The following is a 23,274-nucleotide window of genomic DNA, read 5'->3' as shown; positions in this document are numbered from 1 at the left end:
GCAGTATGGAAACAGGAACTAAGTATGTGGTATACATATTAAATGTAGTCAGGGCTTATGTCATTTCCTTCCTCATTAAGACATGGTACTAGAAGGTTCCAGGCCGAATACATTGCAGATGTTGCATTGTAACTAATGGTTACGCAACACATTATCGAGTTTCCAGATGGGCATCAGATTGCTCTATCATATATTTTTTATAATAGTAATTTGACAATTTAAAATACATAAAGAAGACACACCAGGCAACCAATACATTGACGAAGATTATACTCACAAAAAGTCAAAGACTTGTTTCCATTGTGGTCCACTATTCTAAGAGTGTAGCCAAAATTGCTCAATTAACTCAGGAACCACACCTGGGTGGAAGCACCTGCCTTCAATATACTTTGTATCCCTTATTTACTGAAGTGTTTCCTTTATTTTGGCAGTTACCTGTACACTGGCAATGTGAAGCATTAGACAGGCCAGATCTGGTCCAAATGGGAGATCTACACTGGGAGACATTGCTTATGGGCCAACTATGGTGAATTTTTAAAATATTTTTATTTAACCTTTATTTAACTAGGCAAGTAAGTTAAGAGCAAATTCTTATTTACAATGACAGCTTACACCGGCCAAACACGGACGACGCTGGGCCAATTGTGCGCCGCCCTATGGGACTCAAAATTATGGCCGGTTGTGATACAGCCTGCATTCGAACCAGGCTGTCTGTAGTGACGCCTCAAGCACTGAGATGCAGTGCCGCTGTGCCACTCGGGAGCCCAAAATGAAGTATAAATAAATAAACAAACACATTCTCAGAAATCACAAATGATTATTAATGATAATAATAATACATATGAATAGTATGTATTGGCAATACAGCAGTATACATGTCCACACACAATACATTTACCCTGTGATATATCTAAATGTGTGTATTGCGGCCTACCTAATTTAAGACATGCCAGGAGTGTGCAGGCTGAATCTAATGTGTACTGCAGGGCTGGAACTAAAGCCTGCACAGCAGTAGCTCTCCTGGACAGGAGTTGGTAGTTGGTAGATGGTCACCCCACTGTCCCCTGTCCTTCTTTCCCCCAGAGGAGGCTTGTGGGCAGAGATATAGGAGGACAGGCTCATTGTAATGGTTTTCTGTCATAAAGAGCACATGTTCAACTTAGGAAAACATGTTTATTATCTCAAGACATTGAATTAAAATGTTACTATACTATGTGCCAAATAAAGTAACAGGGTTGACAGTAACAGGGGACTACTGAAAACAACAAAACAAAGGTTACGTATGTTACCATGGTTATGTGAGCTATATGGATATGTCCAATATATTGGTATCACTCTGCGGCGGAGGGATACATCCAAGGTGAGGACTTACAGATTAACTCCCGTGTACACCTGTGTCATGGCTGGGGTCCGCCCCCAAATATAAAACCCATGGCCGCGACACACGTTCTCTACATCATTTTTGAGGTGCCTCTAGCACCGTAGAGGATTGGAGTGATCCATAAAGCTCACATAACCGTGGTTACATACGTAACCTTCGTTATGTTTCACTATATTGGATCACTCCAATATATTGGTATACCCGTACCAGATTTAGTCGGTGCTTGAGGGACCCGGCCAGCAAGCGGCGAAGTCCCAGCGGGACCGAGACTCAGGGGCCGTCAATGTGGAAGGTGGGTCCCGGCACAGTCCCCGGAAGGGGAGGTGATGCCCAGGATCACTGAAGCAACTGCAGAGGAAGGTGCCACATTTACCCAATAGTACCTAGCAAAGGTGCAAGAGGAAGCCCAGCTGGCAGCAGCAACGATATCAGCGAGGGGCACTCCTCTCAGTAGAGCCCAGGATACAGCCACACCTCTTGTTGACTGTGCCACCACAGATCCCAGCACTGGCCTGCCAGCCAGGAAGTATGCTGTCGTAATTGTGTCCATGATCCAGTGAGAGAGCCTCTGCTTTGATAACCCAGCCCCCAGGACTGTCTCACCATAGCAGAGAGCTGGTCTGTTGTTCTCACTGCCCGTGTCCACTCCACATAGGCAGCCAGTGCCCGTGCAGGGCACAGCATGCAGGAGGGAGGGCCAGACTCTTCCGCCACTCCCGGGGGGTTGTAAGCAGACAGGATAAAAGGGATGTTCACATGCCTGTCTGACAGAACTTTCGGAAGGAATGAAGAGTTGGGGCGAAGAGATATTCTCCTCCCACCGGGGTCCATCCGGTAGCACTCAGAACTTACTGAAAGAGCATGGAGCTCACCCACCCTCATCATGGAGCTCACCCACCCCCTTCATAGAAGTAATTTGTACCACAAAATCCACCTTCGTAGAGAGGTGTTTCAGGGAGGCAGACTCCAACGGTTCGAAAGGCGGCTTTGCCAAAGCTGCCAAGACCACATCCAAATCCCAGCTCGCCATTGAGAGCGTCCTAGCTGGGCGCAGGCGACGAACCCCCTTCATAAACCTGGAGACCAAGGGATGGCACCCCACTGGCCTGTCCATCCACGCCACATGGCAGGCAGATATAGCGGCCAAATACCCTCTCAGTGTAGAGGCTGCAAAGCCCTCATCCAAGTGAGACTGCAGGTATTTACATTTACATTTACATTTAAGTCATTTAGCAGACGCTCTTATCCAGAGCGACTTACAAATTGGTGCATTCACCTTATGATATCCAGTGGAACAACCACTTTACAATAGTGCATCTAAATCTTTTAAGGGGGGGGGGAGGGTTAGAAGGATTACTTTATCCTATCCTAGGTATTCCTTAAAGAGGTGGGGTTTCAGGTGTATCCGGAAGGTGGTGATTGACTCCGCTGTCCTGGCGTCGTGAGGGAGCTTGTTCCACCATTGGGGTGCCAGAGCAGCGAACAGTTTTGACTGGGCTGAGCGGGAACTGTGCTTCCTCAGAGGTAGGGGGGCCAGCAGGCCAGAGGTGGATGAACGCAGAGGTGCCGTTCCCTTCACAGCTCCGTAGGCAATCACCATGGTCTTGTAGCGGATGCGAGCTTCAACTGGAATCCAGTGGAGAGAGCCGAGGAGCGGGGTGACGTGAGAGAACTTGGGAAGGTTGAACACCAGACGGGCTGCGGCGTTCTGGATGAGTTGTAGGGGTTTAATGGCACAGGCAGGGAGCCCAGCCAACAGCGAGTTGCAGTAATCCAGACGGGAGATGACAAGTGCCTGGATTAGGACCTGCGCCGCTTCCTGTGTGAGGCAGGGTCGTACTCTGCGAATGTTGTAGAGCATGAACCTACAGGATCGGGTCACCGCCTTGATGTTAGTGGAGAACGACAGGGTGTTGTCCAGGATCACGCCAAGGTTCTTAGCACTCTGGGAGGAGGACACAAGGGAGTTGTCAACCGTGATGGCGAGATCATGGAACGGGCAGTCCTTCCCCGGGAGGAAGAGCAGCTCCGTCTTGCCGAGGTTCAGCTTGAGGTGGTGATCCGTCATCCACACTGATATGTCTGACAGACATGCAGAGATGCCATTCGCCGCCTGGTTATCAGAAGGTATTGGAGGACATACTGCACCCCGCATGACCTCAGTAGCATAGCCACGTTGGTAAAGCGGCTATGGTAAAGAGAGCAGAGGGAGCCATATGTGGCTTTCAAGTCTGCATCAAAGACCCTGGGGGGTCCCGGCTTCAGTCGCGGGTTCCGCTCTATAATCTCCTGGTCCGGGAGGACCATGGCAGCTATCATGGTGTGGTACTCCCGGAGGCCGAGTGACACTACGCCCGCAACATAACTCCATGGTCCAGTCTCTGTTGTGAGTCAGAGAGCCTCCTGGCAGAGGCCCAGCTCTCCTGCAACGCCTCGCGGAACTCAGCAGAGATGGGGACAGATGGAAAGTCATCACTGTCCACCAGTTTGATGTCCAGTGCAGTGGCTACCTGAGTGAGTAGGCTCTGTGATGAAGCCCTGCTGAAGGCTTCTGATGGCCTGTCAGCCTGGTAGCCCTGCCCACAGGGGTGAGCAGTGCCAGCATCGTCCTCCAGGAACAGCCTATCACTGGCCAAAAGGGAAAAGCTGCCGTCGCCATCGACGCTATCAACCTCCTGACGCCCTCTGATCAAGGTGGCCCCAGCGGTCCCGACTCCTGCCCCCGTCCAGGCCTGGCAACAGATGGGCTCTGCCTGTGGTGGCTCCGGCCACGCTTCCTGGGAGGGGTACTGGACCCAGTAGAAAGACGAACAGCTCGCCCCCGCACCACTCCTGAGGGAAGGAGCTCGTCCCCAGCCTGAGCCCGAGCCTGGCCGACCCACTCGTGCATGGCCTCCAATCGCACCAGGCGCAGGCATTCTGAGAACACCACACAAAACAGGCATCCAGTAGGGCGCTCCACCGCCCTCTCCGCGTGGCTCAAACCCAGGTAGTGCATACACGAGGTATGCGGATGCCCAGGGGGATGCCACCATCACACCTGTCACAAAGGGAAGCCGTATGCTCAGCCAAGCCAGCAAGGCCATGGAGCAGAGGTCCGATGCCCTGGAGAGCTATGTCGTGATCCGCATGGAGGAATCTGATGAGGGATAAATTACCCAGTACCTCTGCAAAGAAACAGGGAAGACCCATGTGGGAAAAACAGGCAGACAAAAAAACAGCAACCAAGTAATGGATTTGATTTATTTGTTTTTTTGTTTTAGGCCAACTGCAATATTACCTAGCCGGTTTAATATCCAAGCAGTAAAAACAGCACCATATGGAGTAACTTCGTTAAGGAACTCCAAAGTTAATGTCTCAGCGTAGTGGAAAGCTCACCATGATACTCTTACACTCTGCAGGGGAAAGAACAAGAAAGAAACCCAGCAGGGTAATTAGCAGAGAACCTGGCGCGGGGAGCAGCATGTTAAATCAATTCACAACACACACATAGTACAAGCCAGTGGGCAAGTTGTGTAAGGTAAATACAGTTTGTGTCAGCAAGAGCCACCATACTAATGGATGCACACTGAGTCGTAGTGTAACACTAACGAAACAAGTACGACAAACCAGGGGCAGAAGATACAGATCAACCACGCACAGCGAGTGGAGCAATCAAGAGGAGAGGTGCTCCAGGCTGCAAACAGCCAGTGAGTTTACTTCCACGCAAGATATTACGCTTACCAGTGACTTACCAAGCGAACTTCAGAAAGTTTGTACCTCAAACCATACGGACGTCCGCCGAGAAAATGAAAGACCCCATGGCCGTGTATCAATTAAAATGAACCATAAAACTGCTTATGACAGGGGAATGGAAGGTCGCTTTGTGAAACAAGTAGTGGCAATTGAATGCAATCTTCACAAAAAAATGTCATTGTAAAACATTTCTAGCATGTCTATGTATGGGGAGAGGGTTGACTTGCTCAGTTTTGCACCACAAAAAGCAGTAACTTGATAAAAAGAGTAGAACCAGCTCACCTGCTTTTACTCTGATTTGACTATTAGACGTTCAATGTTTCTTTTGAAAACATATTTTTTAAGGAATATTTTCACCATATTAAAATGAGAGTTCAGTGCATGTAACAAGGTTGATCTTAAAATGAGGGTCACTAATCACATTGATAATAATCTTCAGAAAGGACTTTGTCAAAGCAACAAAATATCTAGTTCTCCTACAATGAGTGTGATTACATGCACACTCATCATTTGACATTAAACTAGCTATGGCAGTAGGCCGAGTATGGCATTCGTCACGTAAACACCTTACACTGCTTATCTTAAGTGGCTTAAGTTGACAATCAAAGTGACGCTGTTAAAAACACCTGGTGTTCTGAGCAATTTTTCAATATATTAGGACACATAAAGGCCTTCATCAGATTCATAGAGGCATATTTAATCTGCATATGTTCTAGCACAAGCATCGCAAGCTTCCTTCTTTTGCTCGAGTGCAGGGAGTTCAGGGAAACTGAAAGTATGCATCTTAGAAATAGTTTTCACATACAAACTTAATATGTCCAAAATCGGAATCAAATATGCTCATCACAAATAACATGGATGCTGTGGTAGTACGTTTATTTTGATAGGCAGTTTTCTGTATTTATCAAGGTCCCATCAGTTAACCTGCTATTCATTATCTTTGTTTCACAGGGGACAGCCCTAACCGTTGCTCTCTCAGTGGGAGGGGCTTATCATAAGGGGAGCCTCAACAACAACATGATGCTGACAAGACGTCTCTCCAGAAGAGCCTCTCCAGATCAGAACGTCTCAATAAACACCAGCAGAGACTTATAGGGAAGAAACCTCACCACCGCTGCTCTGACTGTGGGAAGAGTTTTACTAAACAGAGAAATTGGTCATTCACCAGCGGATTCATGCTGGAGGAAGCCTTATAGCTGTGATAAGTGTGGGAAGAGTTTTGCCTGAGATTTCACCGTGACCAAACACCGACTTATACACACAGGGGAGAAGCCTTATAGTTGTGATCAGTGTGGGAAGAGCTTTAATCAATCAGCAGCCCTGAGCAGACACCAATGCATACACACTGGAGAGAGACAGGAGTAAGGTGTATGTGGAAAGAGCTTTGCTCAATCAGGGTCACTGAAAAAACACCAGAAAGCACAAACATGTTTTCTTTCTTCTCCCTCCTCTCAGTCACCGGTTCAAGATGTCTAAATAAAGTTTGAACAGAAAACATGTTGTAAAGAGTCAGCTCTGGAACCATATGTATCAAGCTTCTTGGAGTAGGAGTGCTGTGGGTTGGCGGTGGGGGTGTTCAGAGCTGTATCTTATTTCAGTAACTCCTATTATCCATTAATTAATTGTATAATGTAGAATAATGTTTCAACAATACAAGGTGTGTATTCATGTATTCAATAGATCAATAAATTAAATCCATTATCTGCTCAACAACGTCTGCTTATCACATTCATTATGTTTTTTAAATCTAATAATACATTTTTAAAAGGACCTTAGTCCTCTTGTATAATTCGTTTGGTCCTAAAAGATGTTCACATATTTATTTTTAAACCCTTCACCAGGTTTTAGTGTAGCTGATGGGACATACGGAAGTACAGAAGACATAGGACTATTAGTGTCGTCAAATTATGTTGTTGAATTTATTTTAAAGGATTTTATTTGTGATATCTTTGAACTTTCCTTATTGTGTATTAAGTGTGCTCCAGAAAGATGTTCACACATTTTATTGTGAATTGAATGATGTGTTGGTTGTTAGGAAGAGGCATCATGAGGGCAGGAAGCCAGCTCTGCCCATCAGTACTTATAGGTCATGTCAACCACAGACCTCACACTCTTCTGTTCTCTCACGGCCAGTAAGGTCTCCTACCAAACTCCTCTCTCTTCACACTGGAAATACACTTGACAATATCTTATACCTTACCATTCTACTTTTTATTGGTGATGTGTTATGTGGAACGAATGTTTGCATGTAAATGTCATTGTAAAACATACATACGAATGTGGTTTCATGTTTTCTTGTTTTGTTTGACGTTGCTGATTGCATATACATTTTTTTTTTTAAATATGTATTTTTTTAAACGTTTAGTTGAATTATGTAGAAGAGACCAGGATATGTTGTTGCCCTGTGTCCCAATACTCAATGTTGTAGTCATGGTCCTGAGAATGAAACATGTTTTAAACAATCAACAGAGATTCACGTGTCTTACAGTGCTACACCTCTGTTATAATAAGTGCTTTTTCCTGCTTAATTGAAGTATCAGATGTAGTTTTTCACCAGTTATAAAGTGTGTTTGTTGTCTCTCTTTATGTTTAATGTTGCAGGGAGGGAGATGCAACAATAGCCTTGAGAATAGCTAGACTCAAATATAACTCGGTTCCAAGTTGCTGTCAGGTAAAAGTAGACGATAGCAGACAGCAGGATTCTTAGTGAAAGGTGTGTTGTTGAACGTTTTCTTGGTTTTACTCAATCTGTATAGATTAGGTAGAATCTTTTCCAGGAACTTTCTGAAGTAAGATTAGCCTGGGGCAGCAGGTAGTCTAGTGGATAGAGCGTTGGGACAGCAACTGAAAGGTTGCTAAATCGAATCCCCGAGCTGACAAGGTAAACATCTGTAGTAGTGCCCTCTAACAATGCAGTTAACCCACTGTTCCTAGGCCGTCATTGTAAATAAAAATGTCTTCTTATCTGACTTGCCTGGTTAAATAATGATGTGAGACGTTATGCTGTCATAACGTAATTGCGCTTGAATATCTAAATACATGTTTGATTGCTCTGGTCTAGGGGTGCATCAGTTGCAGCCTTGAGACTGGAATTCTCCCCTGCGAACTCCCTAATCCTTATCTGAACTCTGTGACAACAAAGTAACTGTACTGTAGCCTACACATTTCTTGTCTTAGTAAGAAACACTGAAGAAAACAATAGCTTCCATGATGGATCCGGTAAGTCTGGTTTCCTTTTAACAGTAAAGGCCTGCTGTGTTGTATAAATGTCTAGGTGTAGTTTCATCATCTTTGATCCTCCACATTCCTGTGTTCGGTTTAAACTGCTGGACAAAAATAAACATGATTGTAAAACTTGTTAGGATATTTTTTCCGTCAGCAGAGTAGTCTACAACTATATCATGTTTGGAAATCTGTCATATTACCTAATTTATCTCTACTTCCTCCCAAACTGTGCACTTGTTCACCTCCACTGATTTGACCAGATACTCACTCTGACAGTGAAAATACATATTCTTCTTTGGGGTTTATCGGTGGTTGGCGTCCAACTTTATGGTACATTACACCACCTAATGTACTAGAGTGTGGGCCAGCAACAGGGATCGAGGACCTAAATCCTATCTGCCAGCCTCGTTTCTCTTAAAAAGTAGAAATATTTGCTCACACACGCAGGAGAGAATCCTTACTCCTGTCTTTGTGGTGTCAGAGAAATTCTATAGAAAGAGAGACTTCAAACAACATATTTATTATAAGATTTGCAAAAATGAAGCAATCAACCATCACTAAGAATAGTCAGTGTTGAAAGCTCAATGAACAGAGCTGTCTTTCGCCTTTTATTGAAAGTACATCCTTTTATATTTGACAGTTAGCCGATGTGCAGAAACAGCCACTGGAAACAGAGTTGTAAGAGGTAATTTAGCTTGTCTGTGTAGATCAAGATGGCTGATATCGGCACCACTCTGTTCCTCCCTGCACTTCCCACATAGCTACATTTCTGCCGATTGTAAACACAGGAGCTCACATATTGCGGTAGCACCCAAGCAGCTCATAAATCTGTACGCTCAGATTTATGAGCTGAGCGTACAAAACAAGCCTGTATCAGCAAAGAATATTAGCATATAACAATAGACAATTCTCTCAGTAAAATAGTAACATATACCATAGACAATTATCTAAGTAAAAACAGTATAGTATGTCTAATTTAACAGTATAGTAGAATAATATAATATTAAAATGTCCACCACAATGGAAAGAGATTTGCTCATTCAGGGTCACTGATAAAACAGCAGAAAGCACAAATGTGTCATCTTTTATCTCCCTCCTCTCCGGCACCGGTTCCAGATCCCTAAATAAAGTTTCAATAGACTACTCTTTACAGGATGTTTTCTATCAACCATTCTCAAACAGTTTATTAAGTCTAATTACCATGGTAACCTATGTATCATAATATGCAGCTCTGGATCCATATGTATCAAGTGTGTTGGAGTAGTAGTGCTGATCTAGGATCAGGTCCCCTATCCATGTATTCTCATTTTGATCTAAATGGCTTAATGTCATCATGGAAAATGTCATAGTGAACCTGTTTGTGTGTAGAGGGGGGATGTTGAGGTGGGTGGGGGTGTTCAGAGCTGTATCTTATTTCAGTAACTCCTATTATCCATGAAATAACTGTATAATGTAGAATAAGGTTTCAACAATACTAGGTGTGTATTCATGAATTCAGTCGATCAGTATATTAAATCCATTATCTGCTCAACCACATCTGCTTCTCACTTCATTTATATGAGACAACTTATAAATGCAGAAGGTCTTTAACTTCATTATGACTCATTCTTATCACTTTACAAGATCCCTATAACGCCTGAAGAGTTTACAATTGTTTTAGTCTCCATTCCCTCAGGTGTTGCTTTATTATTCAGGAACATGTTAAGACCCTCAGAACCTACCTTCGATTACCGCTGTTCACTCAACAGTAGTAAAGATTTGTTTTTGTTTTGGTCCGTTCAACAACAGAGCGGTACTTGCCTTGTATCAACAAGATTTTGTATCTATCTATATACCTTATGTCATGCCTTATTGGAGAAGTAGAAGTACAAAAAAATAGATACATTCAAGTTGTATCTTTTGTAATGACCACCTAGAAACAGTGTTGCATCTTTTTTTTATGGTATTCATGTAAAGAATCTGTGGCAAGACATAAGTAGATTTATAATGGAACAAAATCATGAAGATTTGACACAATTATGGAGAGATGTACTGCATGAATTCTTTACCTACGATATAAATATTTTGGATGGATATTTTTATTTGTTGTTCACCCGCCGTACAGTAGGTGGCGGCAATACGCCAATAGGTGTAGTCTGCCATAAAATCTTAAAGGAGAACAAGACAACAGAACGTTGTTGACGAGGACAGCTAGCGACGAACAGTTCATATCATACAAAGAAACAGCTTCCACAATGGGTCGGGTAAGTCTGGTTTTAACATTATATGCCCGCTGTGTTTTATAAAATGTCTAGGCCTAGTTTTCATCATCTTTGAACCTTCACATTCCTGTTTAGTTCTGTTTGGGGCGGCAGGTAGCCTAGTGGTTACAGCGTTGGCCCAGTAACCGATCCCCGAGCTGACAAGGTAAACATCTGTCCCTGAACAAGGTTGTTAATCCATTGTTCATAGGCCGTCATTCTAAATAATATAATTTTTTTGTATATCGGATTTGCGGTTACATTTTTTTTTTTAAAGTAGCCTACAACTATATCATTTGTATTGTAATGACCCTGTGTTTATAAGCGCGGATATCGACTCTACCGCTCGAGCATGCTTTTGCGGCTTTCTATAGCGCGCTGGACTTCGGGCTAGAAGGTCGAGGTTTCGAGACCTGCTCCCTACTTGTTCCAGCAACATTTAAGGCAGTCCATTCAATCATGTTTAGGAATCTGTGACTATGACCTAATTCTCTCCTTCCTCATGAAGTGTGCACATGTTCACATTCATTCACTGATTTCTTACGTATTAGCCATTACTTGACCAGATATTTAAGTGGCCGTTCTAACAAAGAAAATAAATGGCTGCAGTCCAAACACGTTGTTTTTCCCTTTATTTGGACGGTTGAAGTGTTGTAGAGGAGTGGGCGTAGCAGCACTACACTCTTACAAAAAAAGGGTGCTATCTAGAACCTTAAAGGGTTCTTCGGCTGTCCCCATAGGAGAACCCTTTTGAGTTTCAGGTAGAACCTCTTTGGATGTATCCCCGTCGAAACCGGATGCAGTTTGATTGCCAATTCCCTAACGTTGGCCCTCGATTTAGCTTGAAAGAGCGAGTGAACAACTTTGGTCACTTGCGGGGTTGATATGACCCACAATTCATTGCAAAATGTAGTCACATTGTCAAAATCTGGTGGCCGCTAAGTGTCACATTTAATCAACACCCTGCATTTTCGGTATCTCAGTAAAAATATGAAGCTAGCTTGCAATTATAAAAATATATATTAGTGTTGGTAAATTGGCTTAGTTTTGTAGTGAGGAGTGCAATTCTGAAATGTATTGGAATAAATGACCAAACTATAAAACTAGCTAGCCAGCTATGGGTAACTGTAGCTAGCTACCTGGTAGGAGCGCTAGTGTTGGGGATTTTCCAGTACCTATACTGTTTTCTTAGAAGTAGTCAGCAGAATCGATATGGAGTTTACCATTAGTATATGTGTAAGCAGAACCAATGTGTATGTGCAAGCTGAGTCAATACAGGCTTAACCATTCTGGGTCATGCCTGGTCTTCTGACGGCTTTTGGACATGCACATTAGTTAATCATTTATAGGCACCATTAGCCTGGTCTTGTGAAGGCCATTGGACATGCACATTAGTTAATCATTTACAGGAACCACTAGACATGTACCTGTATTAGGAAGGTACAGTTGATGTCGGAAGTTTACATACACCTTAGCCAAATACATTTAAACTCAGTTTTTCACAATTCCTGACATTTAATCCTAGTAAAAATTCCCTGTCTTAGGTCAGTTAGGATCACCACTTTATTTTAAGAATGTGAAATGTCAGAATAATAGTAGAGTGATTTATTTCAGCTTTTATTTCCTTCATCACATTCCCAGTGGGTCAGAAGTTTACATACACTCAATTAGTATTTGGAATCATTGCCTTTAAATTGTTTAACTTGGGTCAAATGTTTCGGGTAGCCTTCCACAAGCTTCCCACAATAAGTTGGGTGAATTTTGGCCCATTCCTCCTGACAGAGCTGGTGTAACTGAGTCAGGTTTGTAGGCCTCTGCTTCATTATATCCACATAATTTTCCATCCTCATGATGCCATCTATTTTGTGACATGCACCAGTCCCTCCTGCAGCAAAGCACCCCCACAACATGATGCTGCCACCCCCGTGCTTGACGGTTGGAATGGGGTTCTTCAGCTTGCAAGCGTTTCCCTTTTTCCTCCAAACATAACGATGGTCATTTTGGCCAAACAGTTCTATTTTTGTTTCATCAGACCAGAGGACATTTCTCCAAAAAGTACGATCTTTGTCCCCATGTGCAGTTGCAAACCGTAGTCTGGCTTTTTTATGGCGGTTTTGGAGCAGTGGCTTCTTCCTTGCTGAGCGGCCTTTCAGGTTATGTCGATATAGGACTCGGTTTACTGTGGATATAGATACTTTTGTACCTGTTTCCTCCAGCATCTTCACAAGGTCCTTTGCTGTTGTTCTGGGATTGATTTGCACTTTTCGCAACAAAGGACGTAAATCTCTTGGAGACAGAACGCGTCTCCTTCCTGAGCTATATGATGGCTGCGTGGTCCCATGGTGTTTATACTTGCATACAATTGTTTGTTCAGGTGAACGTGGTACCTTCAGGCGTTTGGAAATTGCTCCCAAAGATGAACCAGACTTGTGGAGGTTTAAATTTTTTTCTGAGGTCTTGACTGATTTATTTTGATTTTCCCATGATGTCAAGCAAAGAGGCACTGGGTTTGAAGGTAGGCCTTGAAATACATCCACAGGCTAATTGACATCATTTGAGGTGTACCTATCAGAAGCTTCTAAAGCCATGACATCATTTTCTGGAGTTTTCCAAGCTGTTTAAAGGCACAGTCAACTTGGTGTATGTAAACTTCTGACCCACTGAAATTGTGATACAGTGAAATAATCTGTCTGTAAACAATTGTTGGAAAAATTACTTGTGTCATGCACAAAGTAGATGTCCTAACTGACTTGCCAAAACAAGAGTTTGTTAACAAGAAATTTGTAGAGTGGTTTAAAAACTAGTTTTAATGACTCCAACCTAAATGTATGTAAACTTCTGACTTCAACTGTGTGTGTATATATGTATATATATATATATTTTTTTTTTGTTGTAATGTACTATGGTGATGCCACCAATATAATCTAAGATGGGTTTAAGTAAGTCAGAAGTGAGACAAAAAGATAATGGTGGCGAAATGTCAAAGGGTATTTTGCATAAAGAGGAGTGACTAAGTAAGGGTGACACTGTATAAAAGGAGTGTGCTGAGACTGGCGAAGTCAGATGATCCTTGGACCAGCTTGGCTTTGTAATAGTCTATTTTAATTTAATGTTCCGGTATCTGAGAAATATTATTGGACCAATATTTCCACGACGCTAGCTAGATACGTTAGCTTACTAGGTACGTTGATAGCTTTAGGTTGGTTGTTTTTAAGTTAAACTTCAAGATTTCCACCAAGGACGTTGCCTCCGATCTTCACTCTCCCTCGCTTGGGCAAGGGACATTTTAAGGTACACTCGGATGTAAAACGCAATTCAAGGGCTGAGGGTTTAGGGCCGAGGGTTGTTGAGTTTGTAACGCAGCTGGAAGGCAATCGGGATGAGGCAAGATCAGGTGGGACCATTATAGCCAATGAGAGGGCAGATATGCGTGTTTTCACTAGTTGCCACAATGTCGAACATCTATATCATATTTTTATTCATTTAGGGTTAGGCATAAAGTTAGTGTTTTCAAGGTTAGGGTTAAAATCACATTTAAAAAGATCAGTTGTAGAAATGGATGTGGTTTATGGCTTTGTTTGTGGTAACTAGTGACGACCAGGTACTACTCCCATACAAAGTGTTTTATTCCTCAAAGTTGCCGGGATGTCACGTGTCCTACTTTTACCAATACACTCCTAACAACCAACTCGTTACGAAAATGTATATAAGATCAAATAAGCCAGAAGCAAGATTTTGGGCCCAGTTATCTCTCTTGCTTCTCCTCTTCCGCGTTGTTTGATAGGAAATGACTGGTATAAGAAATATGGTGGAAACTAGCCCATGCCCACCAATCCAATGCTCTTAGATTTGTGGGTTGTAGTGAACGGTTGAACATTTCAGGTAAAAGGAGATATTCGAGGGATGCACCCAAATCAGAGGTTCAGACTGAATTAATACAATATTTGGTTTAATGATCAACTGTAAACTTCTTGTGGCCAACAGGACAAAGCTAGTCCGTCCCCCTCCACACTCCAGGAGTCCCCAGGTCCACCGCCTCTCCGTACTTTACTGCTGGTTCTGGTCGACTGTAGGAAAACACCAGGGCAGAGTGGAACTGAGAGACGAGAAGAGGAACATGGAGATATGATTTCATTAAGTAAGAACCATGGTGTGTGGATTAGTCTGCTTCTGTAACAATTAATTGGTAAATTATATATTGATGAAAATATTTGGTAGTTCCACCCAATTTTGAGAAGTGTAACTTGGTCCCCCCCAAAAAACGTTGGATTTCACCTAATTTTTACTTTCTTTCATGAAGAGCACATGTTCGATTTCATAAAAACATGTTTTCCATCTCAAGAGGTTATATGAAAATACATACTGTGGTAAGTGCCAATGTGCTAAATAAAGTAACAGGGGACTACTGAAAACAACAAAACCACTAGTTTACATTGGTAAAATAGTCCTTTAAATCAGCCACAAATTTGCTTATGACAGGGATGGAAGCTAGTTTTGTTCCACGGGGAGTGAAAAAAATGTAATGCTAGCTTCACAAAAACATTATTCTACCATACCAATTTCTGGATAAAATGGTTCACTTGCTCAGTTTTCTATAAAAAACACCATAGAATCGATAAGACTAGAACCAGAAAATCTGATTTGACGTTCAATGTTTCTTTTGCCCCAAAAAATGTAGAGAACCGTTTCACCATATTAAAACATGGGTTGATCTTAAAATGAAGGACAGATGTAAATGAATCACTAATTACATGAAATAAATAATGTTCAGAAATGACTGTCAAAGTAACCAAATAACTAGGGCTTTACATGCACACTCATAATTTGACATTAAACTAGTTATGGCAGTAGGCTGAGTATGGCATTAGTCATGTAAACACCTTACTCTGCTTATCTTAATTGGTGTAAGTTCATAACCGAAGTAAGGATACAGCTTTAAAACACCTGGTTTTCTGAGCAATCTTTAGAATGATTAGGACATGTGAACACTTTAATCAGAGTTATAGAGGTGTATTTAATCTGTGCATGTGCTAACACAAGCAGCGCCAGCTAAATTCTTTTGCCCGAGTCCTGTGAGTTCAGGAAAAACTGAAAGTATGCAGCTTAGAAATAGTTTTCACATACAAACTTTATACTGCGTCAAAATAATAACATAGTCGCTGTGGTAGAACGTTTATTTTGATTGATAAATGCTGAAAATTGCCAAAGTCCCGTCAGGTAGCCTGATTTCAGATGTGTCCATGTAAACAGGTTTATTAGGGAAATTGTTATTTCATAGCATGTCAACATTTAAATCAATCTCTTATATTAATTGACTTCACAATAATCATATTATTCTGCGCTTGTAACTTTACTCAAAGATGGTAAAACTTGGAGAAATGATTTTATTAGTTGGGTTAAAATCTTTCTAGAAGTTCTACAGGGTTGACGGAGGGACTTGTCAAAATTCAGAAATTTGTCACTTTAGCAAGTCTTTATTCATATTATTTAATAACAGATTTAAAATGTAATACTGGTGCACAATTTCTCCTGGAAAAATATGAAAGGGACGCAAAAGGGTCCTTCCATGAAATGAAGGCCATCTGTTTATGGACCCATATTCGCAAAACCTAAGTATTCAATGTCTTTGTTTCACAGGGGACATCAATAATCGTTGCTCTCTTAGTGGGAGGGGCTTATCATCTGGACAGCCTCAACAACATCATGATGCTGACAAGAAAGAGAAGAGTCTCTCCAGATCAGAACACTTCAAGAAACACCAGCATAGAGGTATAGGGAAGAAACCTCACCACTGCTGCTCTGACTGTGGGAAGAGTTTGGCTGAACAAGACTTGACAATTCATGAGCAAATTCACACTCTAGAGCATGCATCTAAAACCTTGAAATCTCATCTGAGAACTCATTCAGGGGAGGGACCTTATACCTGCTTTGATTGTGGAAAATACTTAAATCAGTCAGGAGCCCAGACTAAACACACAGGAGAGAAGCCTTATAGCTGTGATCAGTGTGGGAAGAGCTTCAATCACTCAGGAGCCCTGACTAGACACCAATGCATACACACAGGAGAGAAGCCTTATAGCTGTGATGAGTGTGGGAAGAGCTTCAATCACTCAGGAGCCCTGACTAGACACCAATGCATACACACAGGAGAGAAGCCTTATAGCTGTGATCAGTGTGGGAAGAGCTTCAGTCAATCAGGACACCTGACTATACACCAACGCATACACACAGGAGAGAAGTCTTATGGCTGTGATCAGTGTGGGAAGAGCTTCAGTCAATCAGGACACCTGGCTATACACCAGCGCATACACACAGGAGAGAAGCCTCATAGCTGTGATCAGTGTGGGAAGAGCTTCAATAATTCAGGATCCCTGAATACACACCAACGCATACACACAGGAGAGAAGCCTTATAGCTGTGATCAGTGTGGGAAGAGCTTCAATCAATCAGGATCCCTGATTACACACCAACGCATACACACAGGAGAGAAACCTTATAGCTGTGATCAGTGTGGGAAGAGCTTCAATAAGTCAGGATCCCTGAATACACACCAACGCATACACACAGGAGAGAAGCCTTATAGCTGTGATCAGTGTGGGAAGAGCTTCAATAAGTCAGGATCCCTGAATACACACCAACGCATACACACAGGAGAGAAGCCTTATAGCTGTGATCAGTGTGGGAAGAGCTTCAATAAGTCAGGACACCTGACTACACACCAGCGCATACACACAGGAGAGAAGCCTTATAGCTGTGATCAGTGTGGGAAGAGCTTCAATAAATCAGGATCCCTGATTACACACCAACGCATACACACAGGAGAGAAGCCTTATAGCTGTGATCAGTGTGGGAAGAGCTTCAATAAGTTAGGACACCTGACTATACACCAGCGCATACACACAGGAGAGAAGCCTTATAGCTGTGATCAGTGTGGGAAGAGCTTTGCTCAATTTGGAATCCTGGCTACACACCAACGCATACACACAGGAGAGAAGCCTTATAGCTGTGATCAGTGTGGGAAGAGCTTCAATCAATCAGGATCCCTGATTACACACCAACGCATACACACAGGAGAGAAGCCTTATAGCTGTGATCAGTGTGAGAAGAGCTTCAATCATTCAGGAGCCCTGACTACACACCAACGCATACACACAGGAGAGAAGCCTTATAGCTGTGATCAGTGTGGGAAGAGCTTCAGTCGATCAGGAGACCTGACTACACACCAGCGCTTACACACAGGAGAGAAACCTTATAGCTGTGGTCAGTGTGGGAAGAGCTTCAGTCAATCAGGAAACCTGACTAAACACCAGCGAATACACACAGGAGAGAAATCTTACTCCTGTCTATGTGGAAAGAGCTTTGCTGGTTCAGGGTCACTGAAAAAACACCAGAAAGCACAAACGTTTTCTTTCATTTCCCTCCTCTCTGGCACTGGTTCCAGATCCCTAAGTAAGTTTAAATAGAAAACATGTTAAGAGTCATGTCTCCCATTCTCTAACAGTTTACTAAGTCTGATTGCCATGGTAACCTGTGTAGCATAATATGCAGCTCTGCATCCATATGTATCAAGTGTCTTGGAGTAGGAGTGCTGTGTGTGGGATGGGGTGGGGGTGTTCAGCGCTGTATCTTTTATTTTCTTAACTCATATTATCCATTAAATAATGTATAATAAAATGTTTCACCACTAGTAGGTGTATATTCATGTGTGGGGGGAAATGTTGTCTGAAGGGAGAGCCTTGAATTGTACTGCTTGTCTCATACAATCATTGGTTCCTGTAGGTGCTGGGTAGAGATGTGAGGGGGAGATGGTCATGACCCCCTCAGACATTTTGGCAGAACGTCCAGAATATGTTCTATAAGTTACATGCAGGAACCAAACGTTAATGATGAATAATGTAAATCATGCAAATATAACTTGTCTGTGTAAGCAGTATATAAGAGAACTAACGGGACTGCCCCGAAAGAGCTCCCGACCGAAGTGTACTATGGTGCATTAAGTTTGTTGCAACCTCTCCAGCTTGCTGATAATAAAGAATGATGCATTTAAGTTTGACAGTCCTTGGTAGTAATTTCCACGAGACATGTATTGAAAAATACATTAAATCCTTTATCTTATGTTGCACTGCATGAGGCAAATGGTGGTCACACCAGATACTGACTACCGTTTTTTTAAGGGATCTGTGACCAACAGATGCATAACAGTTGCATAACAGCTGTTTCCTCCAACATCTTCAGAAGGTCCTTTTCTGTTGTTCTGGGATTGATTTGCACTTCTCGCACCAAATACGTTCATCTCTAGGAGACAGAACGCGTCTCCTTCCTGAGCGGTATGACGGTTGCATGGTCCCATGGTGTTTATACTTGCGTACTAGTGTTTGTACAGGTGAACGTGGTACCTTCAGATGTTTGGAAATTGCTCCCAAGGATGAACCAGACTTGTGGAGGTCTACAATGTTTTTCTGAGTTCTTGGCTGATTTCTTTAGATTTTCCCATGATGTCAAGCAAAGAGGCACTGAGTTTGAAGGTAGGCCTTGAAATACATCCACAGGTACACCTCCAATTGACACAAATTATGTCAATTAGCCTATCAGAAGCTTCTAAAGCCATGACATCATTTTCTGGAATTTTCCAAGCTGTGTAAAGGCACAGTCAACTCAGTGTATGTAAACTTCTGACTCACTGGAATTTAATTATAAGTGAAATAATCTGTCTGTAAACAATTGTTGAAAAAATTAATTGCGTCATGCACAAAGTAGATGTCTTAACCAACTTGCCAAAACTATAGTTTGTTAAGTACATTTTATGAACAGTACCAGTTAAAAGTTTGGACACAGCTACTTATTCAAGGGTTTTTCTTTATAGATTCTTCAAAGTAGCCACCGTTTGCCTTGATAACAGCTTTGCACACTCTTGGTATTCTCTCAACCAGCTTCACCTAGAATAGTTTTCCAACAGTCTTGTAGGCGTTCCCACATATGCTGAGCACTTGTTGGCTACTTTCCCTTCACTCTGCAGTCCACCTCATCCCAAACCATCTCAATTGGGTTGAGGTCAGGCGATTGTGTAGGCCAGGTCATCTGATGCAGCACTCCATCACTCTGCTTCTTGGTCAAATAGCCCTTACAGAGCCTGGAGGTGTATTGGGTCATTGTCCTGTTGAAAAACAAATGATAGTCCCACTAAGCGCAAACCAGATGGGATGGCGTATCGCTGCAGAATGCTATGGTAGCCATGCTGGTTAAGTGTGCCTTGAATTCTAAATAAATCACAGACAGTGTCACCAGCAAAGCACCCCCACACCATCACACATCCTCCATGCTTCACGGTGGGAACCACACATGCGGAGATAATCCGTTCACCAAAATCTCAGATTTCAACCGGTCTAATGTCCATTGCTTGTGTTTCTTGGCCCAAGCAAGTCTCTTCTTCTTATTGGTGTCCTTTAGTAATGGTGTCTTTGCAGCAATTCGACCATGAAGGCCTGATTCACGCAATCTCCTCTGAACAGTTGATGTTGAGATGTTGCTTGAAGTCTGTGAAACATTTATTTGGGCTGCAATTTGTGAGGCTGGTTACTCTAATGAACTTATCCTCTGCAGCAGAGGTAACTCTTGGTCTTCCTTTCCTGTGGCGGTCATGAGAGCCAGTTTCATCATAACGCTTGATGGTTTTTGCGACTGCACTTGAAAAAAACTTTCAAAGATCTTGACATTTTCCGTATTGACTGACCTTCATGTCTTAAATTAATGATGGACTGTCGTTTGTCTTTCCTTAGTTGAGCAGTTCTCGCCATAATATGGACTTGGTCTTTTACCGAGTAGAGCTATCTTCTGCATACCACCCTACCTTGTCACAACACAACTGATTGGCGCAAACGCATTAAGAAGGGAAGAAATTCCACAAATTAACTCTTAACAAGGCACACCTGTTCATTGAAATACATTCCAGGTGACTACCTCATGAAGCTGGTTCAGAGAATACCAAGGCTGCGGCCCAAACACTTAAAAGACACACCCTTCCCCACTTACCCTCACCTTATGCCCTTGGGGGAACCCCCGTCGCCATCTTGGGGGGTGATCCAAATGATTTGCCGAGCAAGGGAAGTTTGCAATGTAAGCCCCTCAGCCCTTATTTTTAGTCAGCATTACGAGTGTGCAATTATGTTCACTCCGGGGCCTGAAACTCCCCATAATTCAATTTGCGCCGATTGTACATCCACTAAGAAAAGTCTGTGAAAACTTAAAAACAACATCAATAGAGAAGTTATTATACAAGTATACAAGTGAAAAATAATGCAAATAGGTTAGAAATTGTGCTACTAATACACATGACGGCACAAACACGTGTCGTAAAAAAGTAAATATGTTTTTGTTTGGTTCTTTTGGAAATTGTAGAAATAAAACATTTGGAAAAAAGAAAGGAAAACGCCGCACACTGCTGCTCATGCTCCCAGGTGATATTTATTTACATTTCGACCCTTAGGTCTTCAACAGGCATCCATATCCCAGGTGGGCGTGGAAGGTCCTATATATAGGGGCAGTACTCTGTAACATCACTTCCTGAAACAGGAGTTAAAAAATGTATAACAGTTTCACAATATTAACATTCAATGTATCAAAATATATGATCATACACAGAGAATGTCATAAATATTTATAGTAATATACATACACATTCAAAATTCAATTAGGATTAAAAAAAACACAATTTAGAATTATTGAAACTATAAAAACGTTTTCAAGTCAAGCTCCTCTTTAAGGCCAAGAGGAGACCATGTGTTGAGCCTGTGGATCCAGAAAGATTCCCTTTGAAGAAGTTTCCTCTCAATGTCCCCTCCCCTGCAGGACATCTTCACCATTTCTATTCCAATGTATCTCAGAGAACTAAAAGGATGTCCAGCTTGTACAAAATGAGCAGCAACCGGATTTTTTGTCTCACCTGTCCGTATATTGCTGCGGTGCTCACTGATCCGTGTCTTAAGGCTTCTATGGGTTTTCCCTATGTAAGACAGACCACAAGGACATGTCAACATGTAAATAACATTGGTGGACATGAAGGTAATCAGGCCCTTGATCTTAAATCTTTGTCCTGTGCAGGGGTGTGTAAATGAGTTGCATTTGTACGTGAAGCTGCATTGAGCACATCGGCCACATTTGTAATTACTCTCCGGAACCTTGTCCAAATTTTTTTCCCTTTTCTCTGGTGGGTAATCAGATTTAACCACAGTATCTCTCATGTTTGGGGGTCTTTTAAAAACCATACGTGGAGGATATTTAAAAATGGGTTTCAATTGTGGGTCAGTATCAATAATGTACCAGTGCTTCCTTATATGTCCTTAAATGCCTTCCCCAATGGTGAGAATTGGGTAAAGCATGATGGGACATGTTCTGCTTTTTCTTTTTCTCTTGGTTTTAAGCTTTCCAACTGTGTTAGTCCTTCAAAACGATCATTGGCATGTTTTACCCAATTGTCTTTGTACCCCCCTTTCCTTAATCTTTGTGTGAGGTCCGTGGTCTGTCTCTGATAAGCAGCATCAGAGCTGCATATTCTTCTGATACGACTGAATTGGCTGATAGGTAGACTTTTAATAAGTGGACGTGGATGAAAGCTGTCACCTCTAAGGAGGGTATTCCTGTCCGTAGGTTTCCTATAGAGATCTGTAGGGATGTTTGTCCTTAATAACCATCACATCAAGAAAACTGATTTGTGATAGGTCATAGTTAAAACCTCTTGACGGTCGCCTAGGATAGGGGGCGCTACAGCGATTTTTGAAATAAATTCGTGCTCATTTTAAACGGCCTCCTACTCAAACTCAGAAGCTAGGATATGCATATAATTAATACTTGTGGATAGAAAACACCCTAAAGTTTCTAAAACTGTTTGAATGGTGTCTGAGTATAACAGAACTCATATGGCAGTCAAAACCCCGAGACAGATCGTAACAGGATGTGGAATTCTGAATTGCGGACTCAACTTCATCACTTTGCCTATAAATCACACCGTGAGATATGGTTCATTGAGCACTTCCTATTGCTTCCACTAGATGTCCCCAGTCTTACAAAGTGGTTTGATCCTTCTACTGTGAAAACTGACAGAATGAGAGTCTGTGGAACGTGGTCACATGGGGAGGGCCATCACCAATTATGACGCCGGCGCCCCTGGCTACCCTCCCCTTTCGAAACGTTTTGAAAGACAATGCAATCGTCCCCCTTGAATGTTATTGGAGCTCTGGTTGAAAAAGGCCCTAAAGATTTATGTTGTACAACGTTTGACATGTTTGAACGAACTTAAATAAATAAAAAAAATCCATTTTGGTAAGAGAGGAGTCCCGCGCACGACGGTACTTTTGGTGCAGCCTTCAGAACGTGCTAACAAGAAGACATAAAGGATTAACTTTTTCGAACGAAAATACATTTGTTGTGGACCTGGGATTCCTGGAAGTGCCTTCTGATGAAGATAATCAAAGGTAAGGGATTATTGACAATTGTATACAAGACTATATTTGATATGCGATTGTTCCAAGATGGCGCTGACCTGTATTGCTAGCCTATTTTTCTGAGTATCGCATCCCCTTTTATCGCAAAGTGTGATTACCCAGTAAAGTTCTTTTTAAATCTGGCATTGCAGGTGCTTTCAAGAGATGCTAATCTATAAATCTTAGAATGACAATATTACATTTTAAAAATGTTTTC

At 42.3% G+C, this 23,274-nt stretch overlaps 1 protein-coding gene across 1 annotated transcript in view; it reads left to right on the top strand.

Annotated features, from left to right (window-relative positions):
• The first annotated feature begins 8,233 nt into the window (after window positions 1–8,233).
• Window positions 8,234–23,274, top strand: part of LOC106599267 (uncharacterized) — a 39,752-nt gene continuing 24,711 nt past the window's right edge. Inside the window, exons 1-3 of the mRNA XM_045713269.1 lie at window positions 8,234–8,335; window positions 14,566–14,731; window positions 16,219–18,041. Coding sequence (XP_045569225.1) covers window positions 8,324–8,335; window positions 14,566–14,731; window positions 16,219–18,041 — 2,001 coding nt within the window. The 5' untranslated portion in view covers window positions 8,234–8,323. The remainder of the gene's footprint in view (window positions 8,336–14,565; window positions 14,732–16,218; window positions 18,042–23,274) is intronic.

This window comes from Salmo salar, chromosome ssa02 (assembly GCF_905237065.1).
Source record: "Salmo salar chromosome ssa02, Ssal_v3.1, whole genome shotgun sequence".
In the NCBI taxonomy this organism is placed as follows: Eukaryota; Metazoa; Chordata; class Actinopteri; order Salmoniformes; family Salmonidae; genus Salmo; species Salmo salar.
Note: the sequence above shows the minus strand (reverse complement) of the source record. Positions and strands in the feature narration are given on the sequence as shown.